General features: G+C 40.0%; 1 protein-coding gene across 1 annotated transcript; it reads right to left on the bottom strand.

Annotated features, from left to right (window-relative positions):
• Positions 1-2,587: 2,587 nt before the first annotated feature.
• Positions 2,588-22,939, bottom strand: ldb1b (LIM-domain binding 1b). The gene is made up of 11 exons (XM_042484649.2): positions 22,791-22,939; positions 13,059-13,161; positions 11,472-11,516; positions 10,525-10,600; positions 10,336-10,438; positions 10,022-10,194; positions 8,777-8,899; positions 8,596-8,679; positions 6,711-6,834; positions 6,469-6,617; positions 2,588-4,721 (listed from the first exon to the last, which is right to left on the bottom strand). Exons 1-11 carry the CDS (start codon positions 22,822-22,824, stop codon positions 4,491-4,493), a joined length of 1,245 nt encoding a protein of 414 aa, XP_042340583.1. The 5' UTR covers positions 22,825-22,939; the 3' UTR covers positions 2,588-4,490.
• Between the last annotated feature and the right edge of the window lie 3,578 nt (positions 22,940-26,517).

The raw sequence follows: 26,517 nt of genomic DNA, 5'->3' as shown, positions 1-26,517 counted from the left end.
TGGACCGCACAATATGAGGTTATTTAAAGTGTCAAAGGCCACTCATGATGGGAACAATTTTAATCAACAGCTGATTATTGTAACTACATCAGCTGCTGACATTACAGTGAAGGCTGCTGAAGTGACAAGTGGGCAGTTTGAGTTTGAGAAAGAAGGAACTGAGGAGGAAAACAGGAACAGCAAAGAGCATGGAAGGACGACAAGAAAGTCAAGCAGAGACAGTAATGACCTGGATCCATTAAATAATGTTCAAACATATCCTCTGTCTTTTTGACCTTTTGTGATTCACAAATATTCCTGAATCTTGAAGTAAGAGCTTGACAGAGTCAGATGGCATAACAGCCAGAGTGAGGACAGAGACAGTCTGCTCCTCCTCGGAGGTGAGAGTTTTCATCAGCTTGTTACAGCTTTACTCTAAACCCCAGGAGACCCTCAGTGTTTCAGCTGGCTGGAGGCTTCACCGACAGCCTTTACAGCTCTGCAGGTACAGTGTGACACAGGGAGTGGAATAAATGCCTGAAAAGAAAATGTACAAGCTGGCAGGTTGATATGTGTGTGAGGCGGGCTGTAGCGGAGATACCGCAGGGCTTTGACACTGAGAATCTGTAGCGTTTTGCAACCAACTCTACTGACCTGAGTTCTGTAAATAAGAGATTTTATTATTTTTAGAACTTTATTATTCTTAATATTATACAAGGGACATATTCAACACCTTTAAACATGGACTGACATTACTTTTTTTGTGCTGCTTTCAGGTGCCTTTCACAAATATTTCCGACTTTTAGCCATGAGAAAATTGGTGTGACTTCTTTCAAAAACATGGAAAACCGGCAATGAGCAACTCGGCAGGAAATTTGTAGATTTAGAGAATTATTTTTATCAAGCTTGGGGAAATCATTTATACTCATTACTCATTTATAATTCTCATAATTACATATTTAAAATAATTATTTAAAGTTACAAAATTCTTTTAATTTTAAGCACTTTCTTAAGGTCATGTCTTTGTTGCTGTTTTTTTTTAAAAAAAAAAAACTTTATTCTTTCTTTTTTTTTTAAAATTAATTTGATACAGACTTACGGCATTTGCCTTTTTTTTTTTAACTCTCTGCTAGACTAACCTTACCAATCACAGTCTGTGCACTTTCCTGGTGTCACAGAAACAAAGCAGAGACAACAAAGCTTTACTTCTTCAGTCCTTCCTTTTATCCGCTCACACACCAGGTCACACCTCGCTGCTCTACAGTCACAGTCGCTGCACAAAAGCCGCATCAGCTGTGACATGAGGATGTTTTTTTCTAATAAGAAGAAGGTTTTTTTTTTTTAAACTTCAGACATAGTGTTAAAAGTTTAGCAGTATCGTAAGTGAATTTAAGATCTGTTCCTCATGCAAGGTCTCGGAGCACTGGTCCGCAATCTGGTCCCCGGGGCCTCTTCCATCCTGCCTGCCATTTTCAATCAAGTTGTCTATTCAAGGATCTGATGTAAACCTGGATCAACAGGTAAAAGCAATTAACCACCCTGTAGAATGAAAATACCAGCAGGCCTCTGCTCTGTGCCTTGAGGACAGGATTTGAGGAGCACCAGGATACCAGCAGCACAGCCTGAAGCTTGTCTAATTTTAACTAAACTTCACTGAAAGGTAACATGGTTCAGACTGCCGAGGGACGGGACACAGAGGAGGGGCTTGTTTCAAGGTGAGAGGAGGAAGAGTGATGTGCATTACATCAGTCAGTAATAAATAAAACTAAAAATAAAGAGTTGATTTTCTGTAGCTTTGGCTCTCTAAAGTCTGATATCATCAGGCTCATCTCAGCTTTGGCTTTTGGACTTGAAGTTTTTAAGGGCTGTTTTGCAGACATGCAAGACAAGAGTGGCAAGAGTTTGCAAGACATGGGCAATTACTAAATAAGATACACTATAGTGTTGCATTATGGGATCTGTATGATTACTTGTTAAAGTTTGACCCTTACTAGGGGCTAAATGTCATAGACGATCTCAGCTTTTGCCGCATCACTTTTTTCCATTCTTTTGAGAATCTGTATCCTGTTGACAAATATAGAAAACATTAGTTATTTCCTCTAGTTTAAGGTATACTGTGCAGTTTTTTGGGCAGTGTTTGTAAATATACTGAAGTGAAAAGTAAAAGCCAACCCTACATTCATCCCCTTATATTTTCACCGGGCTATATGTGTGTTTTTCAGCACCGTCTCTTGGATGCCTGCTGAACCTGGTCCCTACCTTTTTTTAAAGTTTCAGCCTCATGCTGTGAGGTGCCGCTGTGGAGGTACACGCCCATAAACTTCACCAACACAAGACATAGATCAATACAGCTACAGGGCAGAGTCTGCAGAAAAATACACGTTCACAAATCTCTAGTACATCCTAAATGATGATTGGGAGGGATTACGAGTCTATATATAGTTGTTTTTTTTAAGGAAAATCCAGCATAGTACATCTTTAAATCAATTTTGTGTCAGAACTACATGGCTAAAATGAAATTCCTTAGGTACGGCATTCACAAGTGACCAACACTCAGACTAGCACCAACTTAATTTGTCAGCCGTGTTGCAATAATTACAAAACAGTCTTTTAAAGTGAAAATGTATCTTTTTATTGGTACCATACATTAATTATCAAGGGCAGAAACTAACCAAATCAAAAAATATATATCAAACAATGATTTTTCTACAGGGATTGAAGAAGGTACAAGTCACCATTCAAACTCAGTCAGTCATAACTGTTGCTGGAATCAACTGTAACGAAATGGAAATGTACAAAACAATCAGAGCTTCAGCTGTTTTTATCAGACTTTACAGACTCAGCTTTGCTACTCGATATGACAACTGAACTTAATGTTAAGCTGGCTTTAGAAGATGTCTGGATGACTGATGGGATCGTTCTGTTGGTTATGAACTGCACAAATGAAGGCAATTTAGACAAAAACTAATTAAAAAAAAAAGTTTAGCCAGTGATGAAATCAGGTATTCACCAGTTAACTAAAATTCAGTGAGCACATTCACTTGACATCAAGTTGAAAGTTGCAGTGCATAAAATTGTGATAAATGTTAAGTGAAAAAAATCACCTCTTGTATAGATGAAATACAAGTGTGAATTTCTAAAAATTTCCAAAATAAATACAAAGAAAAAAATCTGAAACAGTAAAATCATCACTCCATGGTGCCATTGTACCCCGGGGTTTTTTGTAATTTAATTTACACAAGTTTTAAAAAAGAGGGAGAAGGAAAGAGCAGGTGGGAAGATAGAGGGGACGGGTTCATGAGTGTTTTTTCTCCTTTTTCCTATTTTTGTTTCTTTACATTAGATCGGGATGGCTTTAGGTAAATCTAAGTAAGAATACATTTTATTACAGTCAGACAGAACTTTGCTACTACCTTAAATATACAAGCACAAATACACAAAAATTTAAATCTCCAAAAAAGGAACAAAAAGACAAAATAAAAACATCCACACTAAATTATTTCTCTTTTATAAACATAAAAGATAAAAACAATATATTTTAGAGGGGGGAGGGATAAAAGTCCTGTGTTGCTCCTTGGTCTGTAGCTTTTCAGTATTGGTAGAAAATAAAAAAGTAACAATTGAAATGAAGGCGTTTAATACAAATTAAAAAACATTCTAGGGAAATATATACTGTATAAAAACTCTTAAAATGTGTAATTGTGTGTATGTGTGTGTGTGAGTGTCTGTGTGTGTGTGTGTGTCTGTGTGTGTGTGTGTGTTGTAAATGCTCTCTGTTTGAAAGACTGCATCCATTGTAGTCTAATCAGAGATGGCTCTGGCACTAGGGGACTCAAAATCCTTCAATCATTATGTTTATTCGTGTGTGTAGATGTATGATGTTTCCCTAGTGCCACATTTCAGCTCTCCTACACGTGTGTGAATTTCAATGGTTTTACAGACTGACTCTAAATTCTGGTCTGTCGGCCTCAGCAAAGCCACAGATAAGCTCACGCTGCCTCTTTTCTCTCCTCACACACTTCACACAAACGCACACACATATACTCTATGAACAGACATCACGAGCGACTTGTGCATCAACGGAGCAGACCAGAATTGAGAGCCATGTTCAGAGGACGGGTGGGCAAGTGGTCCCTAAGCAACTCGCCACCATTTCCAACCCCCGATGCCACCATCCCCTCCACCCCGCCCCTTCCTACATGTGGACTTCAGTATGGGTAGTTCAGTGTGCACAGTTCTCGCCTGGATTCAATCCCTGCGCCTCCTCGATTACATCAACACGGTCGCTGTCCAAACTGAAAAGTAGCGAGAGCAGATGGGACATTTTGAATGTGAGATGAGGAAAAGGAGGTGTTGCCTAAATATGAGGGAGTCACAGCAACGGATGTGCTGAGCTCTACTGTGATGTCTGGCCGATGGACTGTAGCACTCGTGGCTGTCGGGGTGGGTTGGGGTGAGGTCTGAGGAGTGGCAGAGACGGGGTTCGTGTTGAGGTTGAAGGACTCTGGGCTCTACTGCGATGCCTGTGAGGTGGGGTTATCGCTCTTGCTCTCCTGGCTGGAGGGGGCCTTGTTGTTCCAGGGCGAGTTGGAGCCCAGCGCCGGAGAGTTGTTGAAGCTGTCCTCGTCGTCAATGCCGTTGGCCGCGTCGAACTGCGTGTTCTCCAGCCGTGTGATCAGACGCTCATCTTCGTCGCCAAACTCTCCCCCCATCAGTGTGGGCTCTCCCACCACCATCACATCCTGCAGCGATGCAAAATACAAGCGTAGCAATCAATATACTGTTGCAGTGGGGAAGAAAGGGTTAAAAGCTGTTCAAAGAGAAGGTTAACTGCTGTCTTCTTGTGTACAAGTACAACGTACCCAACCCCTCTACGGATATTTCCACAATTCCCACCATGAAGCCTGTTGGTGCAGTCATGGTGATTTTTTTCCTGGAGATTCGCATTTATTTGGCCAAACAAACATTTAACAACCAACATCACATTTATTATCACAGCCAAAATACTTAAGTCTCATTAGACCATGTAACTTTCCTCCACTTAGATTCATCATCTCCCACACACCGTCTGTCAAAAACGAGACCAGATTTATGTTTCTTTTTAACCGGCACGGTACTTCTTAGTATTTCTTAAATTTTCCCATGTTCTTTCCCTCTTTAATGCTTTCTGTCATGTTTATCACAAATTTTGGTTTATAATGTGCCTTTGTCTTTATGATGTAATTTTTGGGAAAAATCAAAGCAAACAACTGTTAGACCTTCATGATACAGGTGCATTTTATCTAGCCCGGCATCACCAGACCATTTAGTAAATGCTTATTAGTCTGGAACGTCTCAGTTTATAATCAGCATCCGTGAGCATTATCAACAGCCATCATCCAGAATGCCTCTGGATGTACCTGTTTAAATCTAAAACCAATTAAAACAACAAAATATGTGATGTAGCGCTGAGCGACAGACAAGCAGACCACAGCGTGCATAGATGAGCTGTGATGATTTAGCATCAACATGTTTGTGCGGGAGCGTTGCCATTTTGGCCTCAAACAGAAAGTTTCACATCAGCTGCAGTTCGAAGTGAGGGGACAAATACTATACAGCACAGTATGCAAATATTATGTGTGGAAATATTGTATCAATACTTTTGTACAGAGGCCAAGAATTGAATTTAAATTATATAAATATTGCACATACAAATTTAAATTTTGGTAGCTTGCTAAAATGACAAAATAATTTTAACATTTACAGAAAGGTTATGAATACCAATATGTTATCGCAATACTTGGCATATCCCAAAACTTTTAAAAGGGCAATAATATTGTACTGAGTCTAAAGTGTCGCGATAACATCGTATTGTGGGGCATCAGGTTATTTCCATCCCTAGCCGCAGCCATCTTGATTGTTTCTGAAAATGCCTAAAGGGCGTTCCTCTTTACTGAGCTATGTTTTTGCTTGCCATAGTATCCCCAGCTCAGAAATCCAAAAATTATACCTTTTCCTTAAAGTGCAAAAGCTGTTGTAAGTCACTGTATCAAACATAACCTTTATCAAATATATTATTATGATTGGCCCTACCGGGGCTGGATCAGATGGAAATCTGTTTGAAAAGGAGGAAGACCAGATGCATCTGCCAGAGCAAATAAAACATGAGCTGGCAGATTCATTTAGTCTTCAGGCTAGTGTGTTTTTTCCTGAATCACCTGTCACAAATCAATTACAATCAGTTTATCGCTATTCAAATTACTTCTCTCTCTTAGTTAAACAAGTGGTGGTTAATTTATGGATGTGATTATGTTAATATTAATATGTTATGTCAAACGGTCCTGGAGGAAATATTTTTTGTAGGCACTCTACTGTGTTGTTCTTTGGTCGATTTTGTGACGTGAACTTTCCTCAATGAATCGATGCAGGAGTGTATCTCTGAACATAGTTGTGTTTCTGTTAGAGGTGTAATAGCAGAGTGTTGACGGTAGATGGCAGCGAAGTACTCACTGGAACTTGGCTGGACAGAGGGAAGCCACTGCCGGGGCTCTTCTTTTTGTTGTTGTTGTTATTATTAGTTCCTCCACCTCCGCTGATGGTGCTGCCACCTGACATCTTACGCTTCCGCCTTTTGTTTGGCGCCTGTCTTGATGGCTCAGCTACAGGGAAGAGATGAAAAGAGAGTTACAAATACATTTATTTAGGGTTTATGTGGTTGCATGTGCCTTTATCTGTGTATGATGTTCAACTACCGGGTGGTGCCACCATCCTCTGCCATTTCTGGAAGAGGCAGGTCTTGAGGCAGTCTCTGGGGCTGAGGCTGTATGTCTTGTGTCTGGACATCAGCTCCTGCATGGGCTCCAGAATCACACACAGCTGGAGGAGGGAGCAAAAAAGGGGCAACAGGTTAGAGACTGCACAGTATTTTAGGATGTTAGAGATGCTCCCACAGGTAAGGCACCATCATCATCATCATCATCATCATCATCATCATCATCATCATCATCATTATTATCAGCTGGTGTTCAGCGTAAATCTGTGGATTTAAAATCTCCCATGGGGAAACCTGATTGTAAAATACAGGAAATAAACAAATGCAACTCAAGTGAGACTAATTTTTAAAAACTACATGCACTGTTTTTACATTTGCTGATGTGAGGTTTATGCACGAGCTTTGCGTAAATGAGAACACTAGACCAGCAGTTTTAGTCCAACCTGTGCAGCCTTGGTAGAAAACAAGATACAAGCCATACGCAGACCCAAACACTGAAGCATTGCTCTACAGTGCCACCATTAGTCATAAACTCTCTATAAAGTAACTTTACTGCCTTAACAAAACAGAAGATTAAAACGTGGATGTACTAAAGCTTCATAAAGCCAATCCACGGCAAGACTGATAAAGCAGACAGACCTGAAACTTGCTTGAGACAATTACAAAGTGAACAGCAAACATTTTGTCACTCTCAGCAGTTGCATTTATGTTGTGAAATGAGCATTTGAAATGTTTGAGTCAGGTGCAGGTACTTGTTGGAGGCCTGCAAGGTTGCTAGGTTTTGTGTTTTCTTAAAAGCTCATTTTAAATGACTGGACAGTAATGAGGACACGAAAAAGTTGTGCAACTGCTGATTGGTCAGTAAAAAGACAGGATTTATAAATTACATTTGTAAAACTGATTTCACCAACACCAAAACAAAAAACGTCACAATTTCAATTCAGTCTCAGTTGTTTTCAGTGAGCTTTGCATTTTCCAGCTTCTCAAGTGACACAGGCTACGGTAACAAGTGTTTGTTTACTACATCATAAGTTACTTAGGTAGGGATAAACGGTATCAGATTTTTTGCCAATATCCGATATAAAAACAACTAATTGATACAGATATCGATATATCCACTGTCTTCCCCTACTTAATTTCACTTATCATCGAGTCTCTTCTGTAGTGGAATTAACTTCATATTATGCATATTGTTATCGTGATGGCTCACCGGGAGGTTGAAACATAAAATACAATTCTTTTAAAAGTATGCAATATTCATTCATTCATTCATTCAATATTCATCAAATAAGAAGAATAAACTTAAGGCTGATATTTTGTACGTGTTCAAAAAAAACATCAATTTGTGGTATCAGCAAAAATCAGCATTTTGGCCCATTCTGATATTTTATTTTAAAGCCAATATCTGCCGATACCAATGACGTGCCCATATTATGATGCATCCCTAATGTAGGTCAATTTTTCACTAAATGTCTACAATGTTGTCACATTTGTTAGTATCATGTTCCAAAACAAACCCAAAAGCAAATTGTTTAATCATATTGACAGTATTAACCATGCTAAAATCATCTTAGCATAAGGAAAATAGAATCATTAGGAGCTTACATTAATGTTAAGTTAGTTGGCTGATGAGCTCAACTTATTCTGTAATTGTCTGCAAAATAGTTATGTTAGTAATCTTAAACAAATAGTCCAAGAGCACTATGTATTCTTGCTAAGTATGCTTGCAAATGTTAGACTCCATGGAAATAAAGTTAACAACTAATGTTACATCTGAAAAAAGATGTATGCATCCCTGCAACAAAGAGAAAAACACTCAAGACCAGTGTCATTTTAAAGGTAAAGGGTGTGTGCACTTCACTTACTCGGAGGTAGTTAAGGGTGGAGTTCGACAGGCCACATCTTGTTATGTTTTTGGACAGCTGGTCCAGCATCTGTGGGTCCTGGGCCTGACGGATCAACAGAGGAGAGATCACAAATCTGACCCATCATCACATACGTCAGAGAACTATTTGAAAGTATTCCCACCCCTCTGTAACCACTCACATGCATGGCCAGTATACTGCGGGGGATGAGTTCACGGTGTTGTCTGATGCTGAAGTGCCACGTCTTTATCCTCATCATGTCGTCAAACATAAACTCCAGGTACAATCGCCCTTCTACACACACCTACAACAGTTCAGAGGACTCAGGTCAGTATAGAGTAGAGGTTAAACACTATGCAGAGAAAACTGCACAGCTGCACACAAATGCAGAGCAAATATTAGACCTTTAACACTTGTGTTTTAAGTTTGGATGATCACATTGCCTAAAGGGGACCAATATACCAATTTTCAGGTTAATATCTGTATTTTGGGTTTCTGCAAAAACATGTTAACATGCTTTTATGGTCAAAAAATGTCATCATACTTTCTGTGCTGGAACAGCTGCATTCACCCTCTGTCTGTGACACACTGTTTTAGCACCTGTCTTTTTAAGCCCCCTCCCAGAAAAGTCCTGTCTGCTCATTTTGGTAAGCAATTTTGGGTCTTCTCCATCTGTAAGGCTCTTGGCACCTCTGCACCATCATTTCAACCAGGGTTATGACTAACACCATAGTATAGAAGCACTTCCTATTGTGAAAAATCACCAATAAAAGCTTCAAAAGCAAAATCTTCACAACTGGGCGTGTTCCAGCAGAAAATCTGATGCAACATCAGGGAGAAATTAACAACACTGGCAACCACATTACAGGTTTCTCTGATATTAGCATGTAACCACATGTAGCCGTGTATGTAAAAACTTGCATTAGCATGCCTGGAGCAGAGGACCATAAAAAAGAAATGCTGAAATGAGCTTTTCTTGAAAGTAAAAAACACTTTGGAAACAGTGTTCACTACTGTCTGCAACCTGCAATTCTTTGCTCATAGATTACTTTTACACGTGTTTATCTCATCATTTAAAACTTTGGCAACACATAATATGAACATCTGACATTGTAGCATTACTTGCGTGACAGAAAGTAAGAACAGACATAATAGGTCCCTTTAAATAAAGTCATACAAATTATCAAGTGGGTTGCGATGACCTTGCAAGAAGGCTTTTACAACCCCCTTTTTTTCATGTGTTTGTGAATTTTTTTGTGACATTGTGTGGACTGCCTCTTTTTAGGAGTCACAAGCTAAAAAGTTTCTATTTGAAATTATTTGCAAATGATTTTTATTTGAATAAATCTGGAATGCCGTTTTCTAAGCCCCATTAATGACAAAACAAGATATGGACACAATGTTAGCTAGAGACTTAAACACACACCTGTGTGAACATGGGCTTTCCATTCTGGGTGACCATAGTGCACTGATCACAGTCAAGGGAGACAAAGTTATTGTGGAAGGACTCCTTGGGATGTTTCAGCACATAGTAGAGCTCAGTGGCACCGCCCTCGAATATACTCCGGAAGTACCTTGGAATCAACGTCCGGCCAATTGCTTCAGAGGAGGAGAGAAAACACACGGGGCATGAGAAAGGAAGGAACTGGCAAATTACAGTTTGCAGTCCATTTGTGACTGTAGGATGATTAAAGGGGCATATCTGTACAGGCAGGATTTTCTGGTAAGACTGTTTCTTACTGTAACGTTTGGGTCCATCCTCCAGACAGAAAGTAATAGTCAACATAGCGTCATCTTCAAAGAACTCTGTAGTAAATGCATCCCACCACAGGTTGTCACACTCCTACACGGTGTAGAGGGGGGGGGATTAGTTACCAACACAATTATTGGATTGTTTTTTTAATGGTGTGCATGTGTGTGCTTACAAACCTCTGTCCAGTTCTGTAGCCTTTTGTTGAGTTCAAATATTCTGTAGTCTGTCTGGTTGCCATATGGTGTGTGCCTCCTGGTCCATCATAGAAACACAGAAAGATAAGAAAATAGAAGCAGAACAAGAGTCAAGAAGAGTTAGCTTGTGGCATTTTAAAAGATATGAGTAAGTAAAAAAGAAAACATCCTGATCACAACAAGGTTAAAACTCCTGCAGCTTTCATACACCCCTTTTTCCACCTAAGTTAGTACAGAGTACTACTGAGTTTTTGTAATGTGGAAACACTCTCAAAAAATAGACAACAGACTCCTTCCTCATTGCCAGTACACCAGGGCTGTGTACACAGTTCTGCAGTGAACGAGTTCGCATTCTGTTTTTTTGTATTTTTTTACAGGTACGTCACTAATGCACCAGAAAGCTGGGTTAGTAAACAGCAGAAAGCAGTATGGAGCCCAGTGAAAATGTGACAGTGGATACTTCTTTTATATATCTGTTACTTATGCAGTCTCTCTTTCGAACGCTCCAATTTTGTTTGAGCGCTGCTTAAACAGAAACTGAGGTATTTTGGGTAGCACTTCATTGCATTGCACTCGTAAAGGTGCAAAAATTAGCTTGTCCACATAGATGTTGTACTTCTATCATTGCCAATCAGAGCAAAAAATGATAAATAATTTGTGACTAATGTAGAGTCATTTGGCCTGAGGTGAATGTTGATTGTAACCTATTCAATTACATATAAAGCCAAATGTTGGCCAGTGTTAGTGTATTTTCTTTGTCCAGTGGGAAAGGGGGTGTACAGTACTTGGTTTAGCCTTGTCACAGACTAAATACAAAATCTCTTTTAAAAGGGAGATAAGAGCACAACCTTCCACAACCTTATCTGTACTTGTGTTGCTATTGCCATTTTCACACCAATTGGAGATAATGGGAAACAATGTAGTCTTACCCTATTCCGGGCTCCAGGTATGTGGGAGGATACATTGGGGTGGGACTGGAGAAGCAAGAGACAGAGAGATTATTACATTTAGCCATAGTGCTAATATGCCCTCCTCCAGGAACGTGTCTGTCTTTATGACTCTGGGACACAAGCCAAACATGGCACAAATTGGATGATACAAGGAGACAGTAAATAACAACTCTTCTCAGATACACACACACACTCACCAACTGTAGCTGTTTTGCTTACTGCAAGACAAGCTTTGACACACAGCACACAATCCTGCAGAGGTATACCCTCTAACCTTACTTAGCCACACAAGCCAAGACAAATCAATTTAAGCATTTAACATTAGCCTTCAACAGCTGGCCCACAATTTGCACTTTAGTAACTCAAGTGGCTGGCTAAATTACACTACAATAAAACACACTGGATATATAATATTTCCCCAATTACAGGAAATTGTCAGGTGCCCTCTTTTGGTAAAATATCACCGATCAACCTTCTTGCATCCAGGGATGTCCTCAGAATAAGTTTTAAAAAAGCGTTCCATGACTACCAGCATGGGCTTTATACAGGGTTTCCACATTTTCATGAAAAAAACTTCCAAACTTTTCCATCACTTTTCAAGGCCCCATAATAAAGTTGGTTTTTTTTAGCCCCCACTTGCAACTGTATTCAAAAATAATTTCAACTAGCAGGCATAAATTAAGGGATGATGAACGCAAAAAGAAAATTACAAAACATAGGTTATGGTTAACATACATTGTCACACATCGGCGCATATTAAAGATACGTTATGTCGACAGTGACACAAGACTGATTTACTGTTAATTTTACATTAAGTGGAAGGTTATCCACAAAAGATTTTATTAACAAATCTAATTATAGACAATAAAAACTTTCAATGATTTTGATTAATTTAATGACTTTTCCAGGCCTGGAAAATGCGGTTGTTAAATTCCATAACTATTCCAGGTTTTTTCATGACCGTGGGAACCTTGTGTATACTTTTTGCTACACCAAAAAGAAATTGTGCGCCTTAAGTTAAGCGGCATGTCCAGTCGGTACATCTGACTGGACAAAAACAACACTACCTGGGTTTTACCAGGATTGTACCTCAGGTTTCTAACTGGTACAACATGCGAGCTGTCCTGCACACTTCAATTTTTAATTAGATTATCAACTGAAACCAGTTTCTTGGTAAGTGTTCAGCTTCTTCAAAAAATTATGTACATCATAACATTTTTAGTGTTTGTTTAGGAAGTTTTTGAACTTTTTTTATAAATAGATTCAGTCATTGCAATTAAAATGTACAATTCAGTGCTTCTTGTTACCACCGTCATCTAAACTACTCTCTACACTTTCCTGATTGGCCGGACCATCACCTGCCAAGCTAAATCGATTACCTGCCGATGTTTTCCAGACAAACATAACGTTGAGGAAATTAAACTCATGATATTCAGGCTGGATTTACAAGCCTCTGTAAACACGGTATGCAATAATACAAACACCTGTCAGAGATGTTTAAAGGCCAGAGTTGTGGTCTCAGGGCAGACACACAAAACACAGAAAAAACACAGACATAAAACTCACCCCACGTCTCTGTCCAGCATGGTGCCGGGGTGGAAAGGGGGAAAAGTGCTACCGTTGGGGGGCTCCTTGGGGGAGTACAGCTTGAATGACTTGGAGGAACAGCCTGGAAGAGAGGTAACGAAAAATAAGACAGAACATGAATGTTATGTTTCAGTGTATCCAGATAATAGCAAAAATAAAATCCTGATGGTATAACAGCTAAATTGCATTAAACATGACTTATGTGTCAAATCTGGTAATAAATGCTAAATTTATTAATCCACAAATTTAAAAAATTAACATTGCAAACCTTTGAACACATTGTTGGCCCAGCTATAACAAAGTCCTACATTATAAGCCAAAAAACAAGACATAAATGAGAGAACACGGAGGATGGGACCTTGACTTCCTACACCCTTTGGAAGTACAGTGGTACCTCTCTAATGATAGTTGTTAACTTTTTAGAGTGACCCCTTACAAAGAATGATGGTATCATGTGAGGGTGAAGGCACATGCAGCCTGAACTTGCCAGTATGGCCCAGTTTCAGTTGGCTGCACTCATTCAGAGGTCATCCCCAACACACCAATCTTGTTTCATAAAGACACAACAACATGAAGAGGAGGGAGCCTCCTGTAAACAATGCACTCCTACCACACTTCTACAGAAGCTGCTGCCCTCCTTCTGCTCTCCATAGATCACTCTAAAATACCAAACACAAACTACAGTCCCATACTGACAAAAAACTGATGAATCTCTCACACACTCAGCTCCAACGGTTGCTCTACTCTAATTGCCCAGCTCTCCTATAAAGGCCATCCAGGCGTGCCGGCCTCTAGGTCACGACCCCTGCCGTCACCATGGTGAAGCCCCGCCTCATTAATGTCTCTCTGTCTTGTCTCTGCATATTAAACGTATCTCTGACACTGTATACGTATGTGTGTGTGTGTGTCTGACAGAGGTATATATCTAGAGACACAGACAGGGAGAAAAAGCTTTAATTTAATAGGATGTTTTAAGCAGAGGAAATATGATATGGGGAGACAGCAGTGATGCGACATATATTTTTAGTATACAGTAAGATAATTGGGGTAGAGCGGCCTCCCCTCTGTAATGAAGGGTTAAAAAAAGCAGACTTTTTTCCAATATGGATTTACAATCAAAGCTTAATTACATTACTTTACTGAGAAGCACCCTTTAAAATCAGTAAAAGACCACACTAACAATATTCCAAGACCCTAATCTAATACAATATCTAGCCTCATATCTAGGGTTTTAGCATTATACCGGTTTTAAGGTATACCATAAGGTGAAAGTTGGCAATTATCATACAGTGTGCATTTGCTTATTTGCAGTGTTAAAAAATATACAACTGGACAGATACTCCAAGCTTTATTTTTGTCATTTTCAAAAGGAAGACTTGTTACAGATACTTCCATTAAAAAAGGTTTCATGTCTTAATTGTAGTGATAAAACATTTGTTAAACCAAAACTAACTCTCCTGTTTTTGTTTCTTTAGGGTCATTCTGACTACTACTACTAATAATAATGATGATTTTGTGATATCACGATACCATGAAGCCGCAATATTTTTTTTATTTTTTAGGATAATTTTTTGAGGGGCATTTTTTACCTTCATTTAAAGGAACGCTCAGAGAGATAGGAAATATGGGAGAGAGGGGAGGATCACATGCAGCAAAGGGTCACAGGCCAGACTCAGCCTATGTGGGGCACACACTATTACGGGTGAGCTAGAGGTCGCCCCAAAACTGCGCTATTTTCGAAGACAGTTATCTAAGACAGTGAAAATATAATACAGTTGCCACCCCTTCTCATATCACAATATCAACATAATGTCTGTAAATTGCCCAGCCCAAACGTAAGCATCAACAGACAGACTACAGTGGGATGGATAGACAGCCCAGCCCAACACTGACATCAGGAGGCCTCCTACATTATGTTGCTATCTATTAAAACCAGTCTTCTACTAAATAACAGCAACTTGTCTCTTGGAGTTGGAGTTAATATCTCCACTGGTTTCTATTCAACTAACCCACTGTATGTATAACAGTGGCCACACACGTAGCCAATCACAGCTCTTACAGACTAGAGGTAAATGAATTATAACAACAAATAACAAGAAAAGTTTTCTATCATGAAGATCAGAGATCTTCAAAACAAGATTTGCACCTCATACATGGAGCAAAAGTCCATGCAACTTTCATCCATCTGAAACCCTGCCTTCACTTTATGTAGAAAAACAGAGTTGTTTACTGTGTGAGCCAGCACAGCTATGCTATGGGCTGGATGCACCACCAGAGGAAAACAAATGGGCTTGATAAATAAATAAATAATCGATGGTTATGTGTCCATTAGTTGTTGAGAGCTCCATTAGCTCCTCTCCCCTCCTGTTAGTGGTTAATGACAGGCAGTCACAATCACATCAGCTGGACTCCACTTCCTCCACTGGGAATCATGTTCCTTTCTCCCTTACAAGTAGTTCACCATATACATACACATTATACATGCACATAGCTTCCTGGATTGAGGTGATGATCAGCCCAGCCTCAGAACAAATCTCATCCCAAATGATGAGTAACGTGGTTGTCAAAAACATTGTTTGATTTCACTTCAGCTGCAAACACAAAAATCTATACGACTTTACAAAGTCTCAATTCAATTGAATCCAATTTTATTATTTGTCACAGAGGGCGATACAAAATCGCATAGGAAAAACACATAAAAGCACAAACAATACGACACGGAGACGTACAACAACAAACATTCATCTATGCACAGGGTGACTTGCACCTATGCACATTCAAGCTCTACAGGAGTTTATTAATAAGTGGCCACAACAGCTCCTTCAGCCCTGTAGTCAGGTAGAGAGCACCTAATACGAAAATAAGAGTAACCTGTAGTGGTTTTGGACTCCTGCCACTCCAGACTGCCACCATGATTGCTACACGTAATATTGCCGATGGCTAAATACTGAACTATTAACCTCCGTTAGGAAACTTTTAACAAAAAAACCGACGTGGACTTGGATTTTTTAAACTAGACTACAATTAAAATGCCCCTTTCAACATCTGTGTGTTTCATAACTTTATCAGTCAAGCACATTTGACGTGGAGTAGTCTGCTTACAAAGGCAATTAGAGAGGCAGCAGCGCATAATGCTAACAGTTAGCTAGGCTAAAACGTTAAACAGGTGATTTCAGGACGCGAGTGAACTTCGCTACATAAAGCCAGCAAACACTCGTTTTAATAAGCCAGACCTGTTAAGACAGACTAAACACGACCGATAAACTCGACATTTTCAACCAGCAAAACGTTGACTTGTATACATGTAGGCCTGCACGTCAAGCTAACGCTAGCAAGCCTGAAAACAGTTACAGTTAGCTGGTGTTAGCCGTGATGCTAACGCCTCAGCGTTAAATCCCTTTTCAGCGAGAAACACCGAAATAAGACGAGAAATCACAACCAAGGCAGCTCGTAGACCACATTTACTCGCTACAGCAGCCGGACATTGCAGCCAAAGTGTGTGTTTTGGAAAAGCGACCCCTTTACCTGCAAAGAAGTCCAATCAGAAAATTGATGTTTACAGATCCGTGATGATAGACCGTGTGTACGCTCCGTGCGTAAAAACGGATAGGCCCGCTGGACGGCGGTTGGCTGGACGCAACGTACCAACACAATACGTCCCTCTGAACAGGATCAATGAAAAAAAATCTCCTCAAACCGCGAGACTGAGGCAGAATAAGGCCTAAATTGCGGGAGTCAGTCGGTTATGTTTTGTCCCGCATGAGGCCTTGTCAGTGGGCTGCAGCCTGCTGTGGGTTTACATACGGACCCAGATGAGCCCTTTGTTCACGGGAGGACATGAACAATAGCTGTAGGCCCTCCTCCTCCTCTCCCTCCGCAATGCATTTGCTCCTCTCTCCTCTGCCCAGCACCGCCAGCCGCCCTCTCCCCCTTCTCCTCCTCCTCCTCCTCTTCCCCCCACTAATGCACAACTGCACATGAAGGTTGTCTGGTAAGCATTTTTTTTCCCCTTCCTTCCTCCTCCCTACGTCCCATCCCTTCCTTGTAACTGACACAGATGAGAATTGGCCTAATGCAGCCGAGTGGAAGTGTTTGTGGAAATAAACATCATGCTGACTGCAAAGTGGTTTTCATGTTTGCCTAATTAGTGCACATCAGCTTGCTGCAAGCAACTGTACTGAGACAGAGACAGTCAAGAAGACCCTGGTTCATATGCATTAAACAGTGATACTCAACTTTCAGCCCGCAGGCCAAATATGGCCCCTGGAAAGGGGCCCCCCAACCATTTTCAAACTCACAATAAAAAATAAAGAGATTCACACAAGGAACTGTTTTTGTGCTTCAAGTAGACACAAGGTACCAGCATAAAACAGCATCAAAATAGATTGTTGATCAAAAAAAGTGCTAGTGGAGAATACCCCACAACTCACGACAGAGGTCCTTGCTAAGCCCCTAATGCCCTAAAATCCTACAAAAATCCTGAAATCCTAGAGACGTCCTAAAGTCCAAGAAATGTCCTTAAATCCTAGAAATGCCCTAAAATCCTAAAAATGCCCCAAAATCCTAGAAAGATCCTGAAATCCTAGAAATGTCCTAAAATCCTAAAAACATCATAAAATAACTAGAAGACTAAAATCAAACAACCTAAAATCCTAAAAATGTCCTTAAATCAGCTGAGTATCCCTCTATCCACAGTGTATACACTGTGGATCCATGCAGGGTAGTGATGCATACACAGCTGATGCAGCAGTCAAAAGCAGATTAAGATCTAATAAATTAACTTTTTAAAATTCAAAATGTAAAAATATAATGGAATATAATGCAGAAAGACTCACAGGCAATTGGTATTGCTTTGAAATGTTTCTTCTCCTGTAGATCAACTTTTCTGATTTAATGTTATCCCCGTGGAGTCAGCACACATGAAGGCATTGTTCACTCCTCCATCCTCTTTTGTTTGGCAGAAGCTACCTCTTTAAAGTGATAGTTTTGGTTTTTTGGAGTGGGGTGCATGGGGTAGTTATCAATAATCAGTGTTATATACAGTAGATGACGGTCTGCACGCCTGCAGTTTGGAGAAGCAGACTGGAGTCCGACACGAAAGGTAAGTAATGTACTGCTTTGGATGGGGGTCAGCAACAAAATATATTTTCGCTAGCTAAAAAAAAATCCACTTAAAAAACAAACAAAAAAATATCAGTTTAAATGTACACTTTATTGAGAGTATTATCACCACTTTACCTTAATGTCAGTGATTTTCAGAGTGAAAATGAGGGTGTTATATCTTTGTCTTACCCATCAAAACAGGTTGTCTGAAGAAAAGCTAAAGTAGCGGGAATACTTTCGGTATAGCATTGACTCAAAATTATATGAATTTTATCAGGTGGAATGTTTTTTTAGGAGGTTAAAATAGATTTTGTTGCTGACCCCCATCAACAGCAGTAGATTGCTTAGCTTCCATGTTGGACTCCAGCCTGCTTCTCCAAATTGGGGGCCTGCAAACAGTCATCTACTAACTACTGTATGTATTACTAACTATGGATAAAAAACTGTAAATGGTAGTTACAGATTTGGGGTCATTGCAGAATCAGTAGGATAGGGGGAATTTTTAAAGCTTCTTTTTAAGCTTTTACACTTTTTTAGTCAATGCACATTTGTTTCTTCTGTATTGCACTGTATGTTTTCTTGTGCAAAAAAAAAATTCACAATGCATACTCGTTTTTTAGTCAACATTTCTTGGTGCAAGCTATTTTTCAGGTAATTTACTGATGTTTAGTGGTGAGGATTGCAGATTGTAACCAGCTGAAATTTTTCTTGGTTAGAATTCCTTACATCCCTACATCCCATCCTTTCCTTGTATCTGACACAAATGAGAATTGGCCTAATGCAGCCGAGTGGAAGAGTGTGTGGAAATAAACATCATGCTGACTGCTAAGTGGTTTTCATGTTTGCCTAATTAGTGCACATCAGCTTGCTGCAAACAACTGCACTAAGACAGTGACAGCCAAGACCCTGGTTCACATGCATTATACACTGTGGGTCCATGCACGGCGATGATGCATACACAGCCAACGCAGCAGTCAAAAGTAGATTAAGATCTAATAAATTAACTTTCATATTCGGGTAACAGACTTGGGTTGTTTACAATTAATTGTGCCTTTGAGTTTACACACTGAACTGTCTCTAAGGTAGGCCAGTAAATCCATCTCCGCAGGGAATCTCTCTGCATATAAACACACAAACACACAGGAAGCACTAAGCCAAAAGGAGAATCCCATAGGCCTCTAAATCTGCTTAAATCGCCTCAAATTATAATCAGATATTCAGATCACAGACAGCGAGGACTCACCCATATGGCCAAGGTTGCGATATAAAAAGAACAAGTAGTATTAGGTCGGCCATTTTTCATATATTTTAAGTGCATGTCATAATATTTGCTAATATGATATACATTATTTATCCCTTAAGGATGAGTGGGACGCCCACCAATTTTCACAGGTGATCCTGTATCAAGGTTGAGAAATTCTTTCCTTTCAAACACGGAAGTACTTTCCCCTCGTCTCAATTATTTAGGGATGTTGAAGCCACAAGCTTGAACATAGTTCTGATTTATAAACTACCCATGTACACAGGGAGTGAAAACACAATGTTTCATTAATGATTTATTCACAAATTAAGCTGCTCCTGGGAGCTGCTATGTGGAAACGGTTAACAGGCTCTCACAGACGCTGCTGGGTATGAACACCGGTGCTGATAGGTAATATTATTATTATGGCATATTTTAACAGTATTGTAACACCAATTGAATTATTTTCAAGAGGCATTTAAATTAAAAACATTTTAAAAATATTTCTTGTATATGTACTCACATCGTGGTGGTGGTGGTGGTGGGGGGGGGGGCTTGCTTTGATTCACAGACAAGTATTGTGTATTAATTTTATAAATACATATTAAACATTTGGTAGACTACAAGAATATTAAGTCAATTGCTTTCCAGTCCACTTAATACAATTTGCTGCAATAAAAATGAAGTGATATGAATTGACTGAAAGTGTTATCTTATCAGATAAAACAGATGTTATTTTTCCTTTTGTGACAAAATTTGCAGCCAAAAAAGGTAATAGATTGCAATATATGCTATCCCAATATTGCATCATGTCTAAAACTGTAATAATATCATATTGTGACTTAAAAATCCTGATAATATTGTATCATGGGGCCTCTTTTGAGTCCTACTCCACACTGATTGTGTGACCTGCAACAACTTTTAAACTGTACTTCATGCATGATGCAGGACGCATTTCAAGAATCAGTTCCACCAGGTGTTGCAGCTGACAAATTTGGATATTGTGGGCATGATATATAGGACTCTTTGCACATACTTAATTGCAAAAGTTCACATTGAATTTCCAATTGCTTACATTGCTTACAATCTTAATATATTCTGCTTTAAAGAAAAGACAGGAGCTAAAAGAACTAATAATAATAAATAATAATAAAGCTGAATTTCCCCAATGGGGATAAGTTAGGTATCTATCTGATGAGATTAAAGAAATATTAATAATGTATTTGTTAATTAAACACTTCAGTTGTATTAAAATAAATATAAATGGAATGACACTAATTTGATTTTTAATCCATGTGATCATTTACTCCATCAGTCAAACATGCATTGCACTCCTGTTATGTCACTCCCATATCCACCATTCAATGACATACACCTCTCTAGTGTTTAATTGCAAACTATTTTCTCTATCATCTGTAATATTCTGACAGTTCTGAGTAAGTGAAGCCAGGCGACACCATCGCTTTGTGTTGAAAAGCAGTGGAGAAATAATAGGTCAGATGAAAACGCATTTTTTAAATGCATATGTGATTTTTTTTAGGCAATGTAATTGGGGGATTGGAATGAGGTCAGAGTAGATAATTATGGTGAGTTGGGGGGAAAAATGCATGAGGGCACAGTCAAGGCTACTACCAAAGGCATAGGTCTCGTTTCAACATTTGGGGGGACAGATGAGGTGAGGGCCTGAGGGGTTTGGGCGTCAAAGACTTCAGTGTTTAGTTTGTCTGTTCTAGGCTACTGAAGAAACACGGCGATGCAACATGCTGGTCTCCATAAACGAGGAACTGCTTCTTATGTAGTAGACCTGGCTCATTTTAAGGTAACAAAAACACGCTGATTCTTATTTTTAGGTGATTATATACTCAAAAAAAAAAAAACGTATTATATAATACTCAATTTCTGCCAATATATCCCAATAAATCCTATACACTGGACCTTTAAAAAGTGATGGGGACAAATTTGGCCAATTCAAAAAGTGGAGGGGACATGTCCCCAGCATCCCCCTGTGTAAGTGACACCTATGGTAGAATAATCTTTCATGTGTTTACTGTTCTGTCTGTGTGTGATCACCTGCACTTTTAAGATTTCTGTTGCTGTATTCTGACAGATTCACAGCTCTTTTCTGTTTTGATGTGCAATCCTGGAATATAACTCTCTCACATTTGCAAAATGAAGACGACAGCTCAGATGTGGACCTCTTTGTAGTCTCATGTTGGAGGAAATCTTGAGTATGGTGTGAAGTGCAGTGTCTCCCAGAAGCAGACATGTAGAGAGGATAAGCTGCTCTAAGGCCTGTCTCTCACCCGACCAGCAACAAAGATGCTCTGGCTGAGTTTATGTATATTGGTCTGACCATGGTAAGCTTGTGACATGAGCACTTCACAGCTCACGAGCCTCCTGTCAGTCTTCTGGCAGCATCTTTGTGTGACTAGTACCAGGGGGAGGTGTAGTCGGTAGTAGCTTAGAGTGTCTGTTGTGGGTGACTTATGTGGATTTGCCTATCTTACATTCACTGGCCCCTGTAGCCATGGCAACACAAGCAGTCAGTGCTGTCACAACCGGAGCGAAGCTAAGAACCATCCATGGAAATGGACACACAAGGGTTAATCCTGTGTATATATGTGTGTGTGTGTGCCTCCAAAGCTCGCCCATTGAAATGGTACATGACGGGGTTAATCCTCGCTGTGTCTGAGTGTGTGTGTGTGTGTGATGGGGTGATGGAGAAGAGGTGGGGGTGGGAGGTGTGTCAGGATAAGGCTTGAAGGGCTTACACACACCGTCTCTTTCGCTCTCAGGCATAGGGCAGGCCTTATCTACAACCAGCACCCCAACCAGCAAGTCTCTCTCACACACACACACACACACACAAACACGCACGCACGCACGCAGGCACACACACACTCACACACACACGCACGCACACAGGCACACACACACTCACACAAACACGCACACACACACACACACACACACACACACAGCTCCCTAACCTTCACTTCACCAGCTAGCCTCATTTCCCAACTCGCAGTCACACATTCACACCTAAAGCCATAAATCCGTGTACAATAAGTGATTAAAGCCGGAGCGCGCGTTGGCTGAATAAACTCCCAAAAGTGCACGGTGTGATGTTTTCACTGAGCTTACACTTAAACCTACAAGTGCAACTTGTTTAATTCATCTTTGTCAAAGTCAAAAAAGAAAAGAAAAAGAAAAAACACAGAGGAGAAGGGGGCAAACTACACACACAACCTTTTTTCCAAACACCAACAAACCAAAAGATAAATCCAGCGAAACTATTTCCTTTTTCATCTGTTTTGATCTGAATCAGCTATTAGAGAGGCAACAAGGAAAAGGTCAGAGAGACTTACCTCCTTCAGTTTCAAGCTGTTCTGACATCGCCATTTTGTCACCCACAAATGCACTTTCACATACTGATCTAACTCAAAGTCTTGGTCTGTTTTCATGCCTCTCCCTCACTCTGATATCTCCCATGTCCAGACTGTCAGGCTCAGGGGCACAAGGAGGAGGGGGGTACCTACAGTATGTGTGTGTGTGCTCTCGTGCATGTGTCGTGTGTGTATGTGCAAATGTGTGCAGCCTGCCACTTCCACTCACTAGTCAACAGGAAACTGAGCGGCGCACACATCTGCCGGAGTTCTGATAACAACCGTCCCAGTCGCCCTCCCTTCAACACCATCCTAAACGCTGATCTGGAGACAGCCTCCTGTTGGTATGAATGCAGAAACAGCCCCGACTAAACTGATCCCAGCCTAAAGAGGAGAGTGACATCAGTTAATATTTGTTTTTTCCTCTAACAGGAATAAAAACAAAACCACTCCCGTTTTCATAGATTAGACATTTCCCTCCCTGAGTTTAATACCAAAGTTACAATTTAAAGGCATTTTAACACTTTATAGTAATAATGTCAGACATACTGCACATTCATCAATAGCACAAATAGTACCATTCCTTAATTTGGAAGCTAGTTAAATGTGTCTCTGGGGCTGTTCTCAGTGGTCACCGTCTGCCAGACTTTATACTCTTGGCAGCTGAGGCGTCTCTACTCTCTTATTGGATCAGATAGAGGGACAGAGATCTATCTGAGTGATTCAGCTCTGATAAAAGATCCAAAGGACAAGCTGACACTTTTTGTGAAGGAATAAGCACTAACAGAGAACACTGGCCAGCTTCAGATCTCACAGTCTGTGAGGCAGAATCACAGACACTTATCTGCAGTGCTATACTTCGTACTTTTACTCTGCTACTTCTCTAAAGCAATATTGTACATTTTCTACTAAAACACATTTATCTGACATCTTGTACTTTTCTTTGATTCCGATTTTACACACAAAACACACAATGACTGAAATATGACTGGAATAATAAATGCATAAATTAGTTGAGATTATCTACATCCCTGCCAACTACAACATTATAATGCTACTTACACGTTAATTAGTGGTCAGGCTGGGCAATATGATGACACACTGTGAGACGATGGAAATTTGTCAACCGTCGAGACATTTTTTCCACACTGCTGTTTATATCGTGGTATCTTTCCTTTCTCTGGGTGTACTGGGCCTTAGTCGACAGTGTTGCAAATGAATGAGTTGGACTTTAGACTTTCCTATTCCACGATGATCACTCAATGAGGTACATGGACATAGTGTCATAAAAAAAAACAAGAAAGTTAAATAAACAAACAAATATGGCTGGACAATCTACCAAAATATTATTAAAATCGCCATATGGCAATATCCAAATCACAGGAGCTATACGTTTTCATAATTGTAAAATGTGCTACCACATATTATTATAAATGAAGTATTGTGATGCTATGGAGATGCCCAATCATGAAAATCATATTACAGACATAAGGGAACATGCTTATTTGCCACAGAGCCCTGCTAGAATTGAATCATTTAATTTTTTTCAAGGAAGGCACAATAGAAATATTTGTGTGTGATAGGAATTTTAGTGCAGCCCTACAAACAAACTTAGTGTGACTGGTAATTAATATGTTATTATTGTGAAATGTTTTTTAAAAATGTAACAGTGCTTAGAGTGTTGCTAAACTAATTTGTTTCTCTCTTCTTCAAAACCAGAACTAATACATAATAATACTTATCACACTGATCTCCAGTCAAACACAGACAACATGATCTTTTTCTTTTGGGCACCAGAAGGATTTTTTAAATAAAACATTTCAATTTGGTTAAGATTACTGGAATACCCAAACTTAGTTTATGCCTGATGAGAGTCAGCTGGTCCAACAGCACTGGATGTCTACAGGTAACCTCAGTCTGCAAGCTTTGATTATCATAGCAAACATTGTTCTCCCAGCTTGTTTGACTTGTTTTGTAATGACTATTATCAAAACAGCCATTATAATTAAAAGTTCTGCTTACATACTCACAGTCTGTGATGACTGTATAAGGGCTATATTAGATTTTTATATTATATTTGCATTAAAATTCATTGGTCTGAATTTCCTATGTTATTATTCCATGTGATTATTTTATCCATGCAGAAAATGTACTATGTAACGCTAAATAACAGTAACATTACATATACCATGATAGAGGATTTTTTCCTTATTGCCCAACCTTGATTAATAATAATAAAAATATGTGTTAAAAAACACTCACTTGGCATTTTTCTGTATAATGAGTACTTTAACTGTTTACACTTAATCCAAGAACTTTAACTTGTAATGATATATTCTGACATTGTTGTATTGCTACTTTAACTTGCTTAACAGATACTTCTTCCACCATTGCTTATGCGCCAGACAAAAAAGTGTTACCGATTCCATTCTTCTGCAAAAACAAATATATGCACAACATCACATAAAGAACAATAATACAAGCTGTAATGCAAATGTTCTGTATGCCTGAAACTGCATGCAAATGATGCCTTTCTTATTCTGCACAAAGTGATTATTCTTCTCCTGATTTACAGCATGCATCATTACAGGAGGGCAGAAATAAGAGCTGACCTACAATCAGAGGCTGTCCTTTGACGACAGCACCCTCTCGTGGCCTACGCGAGCCGGTGTGTTTGTTTTCATGCTGCCCTACAGTATTTTCTCACTCACTGGGTGAATTCCCTACTCAGGATTTTCTCTGGCAAGCGAACACACAGACTCGCTGCAACAAGGGAACTTCAGCGGCGAGCACGTCACATGTCAGCACAAGCCAATGGGTGAAGGGATTAAATCAGAATAAAGGCTCTGTTGTGAGCCAGTTTGTCATCAATCTATATTATCTGTGTTTCATAAAAAGGGTTTTCCAATAAAAGAAATGCACACACATACATGTATGTATATATATATATATATATATATATATATATCTACATATATAATAGCAGTGTAATGATCTGCATTATTAGCCATCATCCTCACTTTTCTCTCCTCACACTGGCATTTGGCAGGTGGCTTAGCCTTTAAGAGAAAGAAAGTGTGTCTCTCTCTCTCTCTCTGTGTGTGTGTGTGTGTGTGTGTGTGTGTGTGTGTGTGTGTGTGTGTGTGTGTGTGTGTCAGAGTTGTGTGGCGGCGGCTGGTGTCAGCTGACAGCTGTGTGAAGGGATATGACAGTGCCCTGATGCTGCGTTCTCTGTTCTCTGGGAGCCATTTTGTCTGTCTCTGATCTCAGAGTCAGGTCTGCCCCCCACCCTCCACCTCCCCCAGCCAATCACGTCACCGCTCAGCCTTGCAGAAAACATAGAAACACGGTCTGATCTCTCTCTCACTCTGTCTCACCCTCTCTCCCTCCCACCCACCCACTCCTCCTGCGCTCCTACAGTGCTCATCTCCCACTTGCCTCTCTTTTCTTGGCTCTTCTGCTCTCTGGCTTTTCCCCCCCTCCGCTCCGTCACCTCTTTTCTCTGCTCTTTCTTGCCACCCTCCCTGATCCTCTTCCTCCTCCTCCTCCTCTTCCTCTCTCTTAATCCACATCTCTCCTCAGTATCTGCTCACTCCCTCTCTCTTCCCCTCCGTCACACCCTCCTCCTCCTCCTCCTCCTCCTCCTCTTCAGGCTCTCTTGTTGTGCAACCCGTTTCTAAACAGCTCAGCCTTTGTGCGTTTTTGTCTG

The sequence above is a fragment of the Plectropomus leopardus genome, chromosome 3 (assembly GCF_026936395.1).
Source record: "Plectropomus leopardus strain MGB_pleo_1.0 chromosome 3, ASM2693639v1, whole genome shotgun sequence".
Classification (NCBI taxonomy): Eukaryota; Metazoa; Chordata; class Actinopteri; order Perciformes; family Serranidae; genus Plectropomus; species Plectropomus leopardus.
This window is presented reverse-complemented; position numbering and strand designations above follow the sequence as displayed.

Excerpts from the sequence above, each read along its gene's own strand:
- ldb1b (XM_042484649.2), bottom strand. The coding sequence starts at position 22,824 with ATGGCGATGTCAGAACAGCTTGAAACTGAAGGAG. Across the intron at positions 10,601-11,471 it reads TACCTGGAGCCCGGAATAGG|GAGGCACACACCATATGGCA; the intron begins GTAAGACTACAT and ends ATGATGGACCAG. Across the intron at positions 6,618-6,710 it reads GAGGATGGTGGCACCACCCG|CTGAGCCATCAAGACAGGCG; the intron begins GTAGTTGAACAT and ends TCTTCCCTGTAG.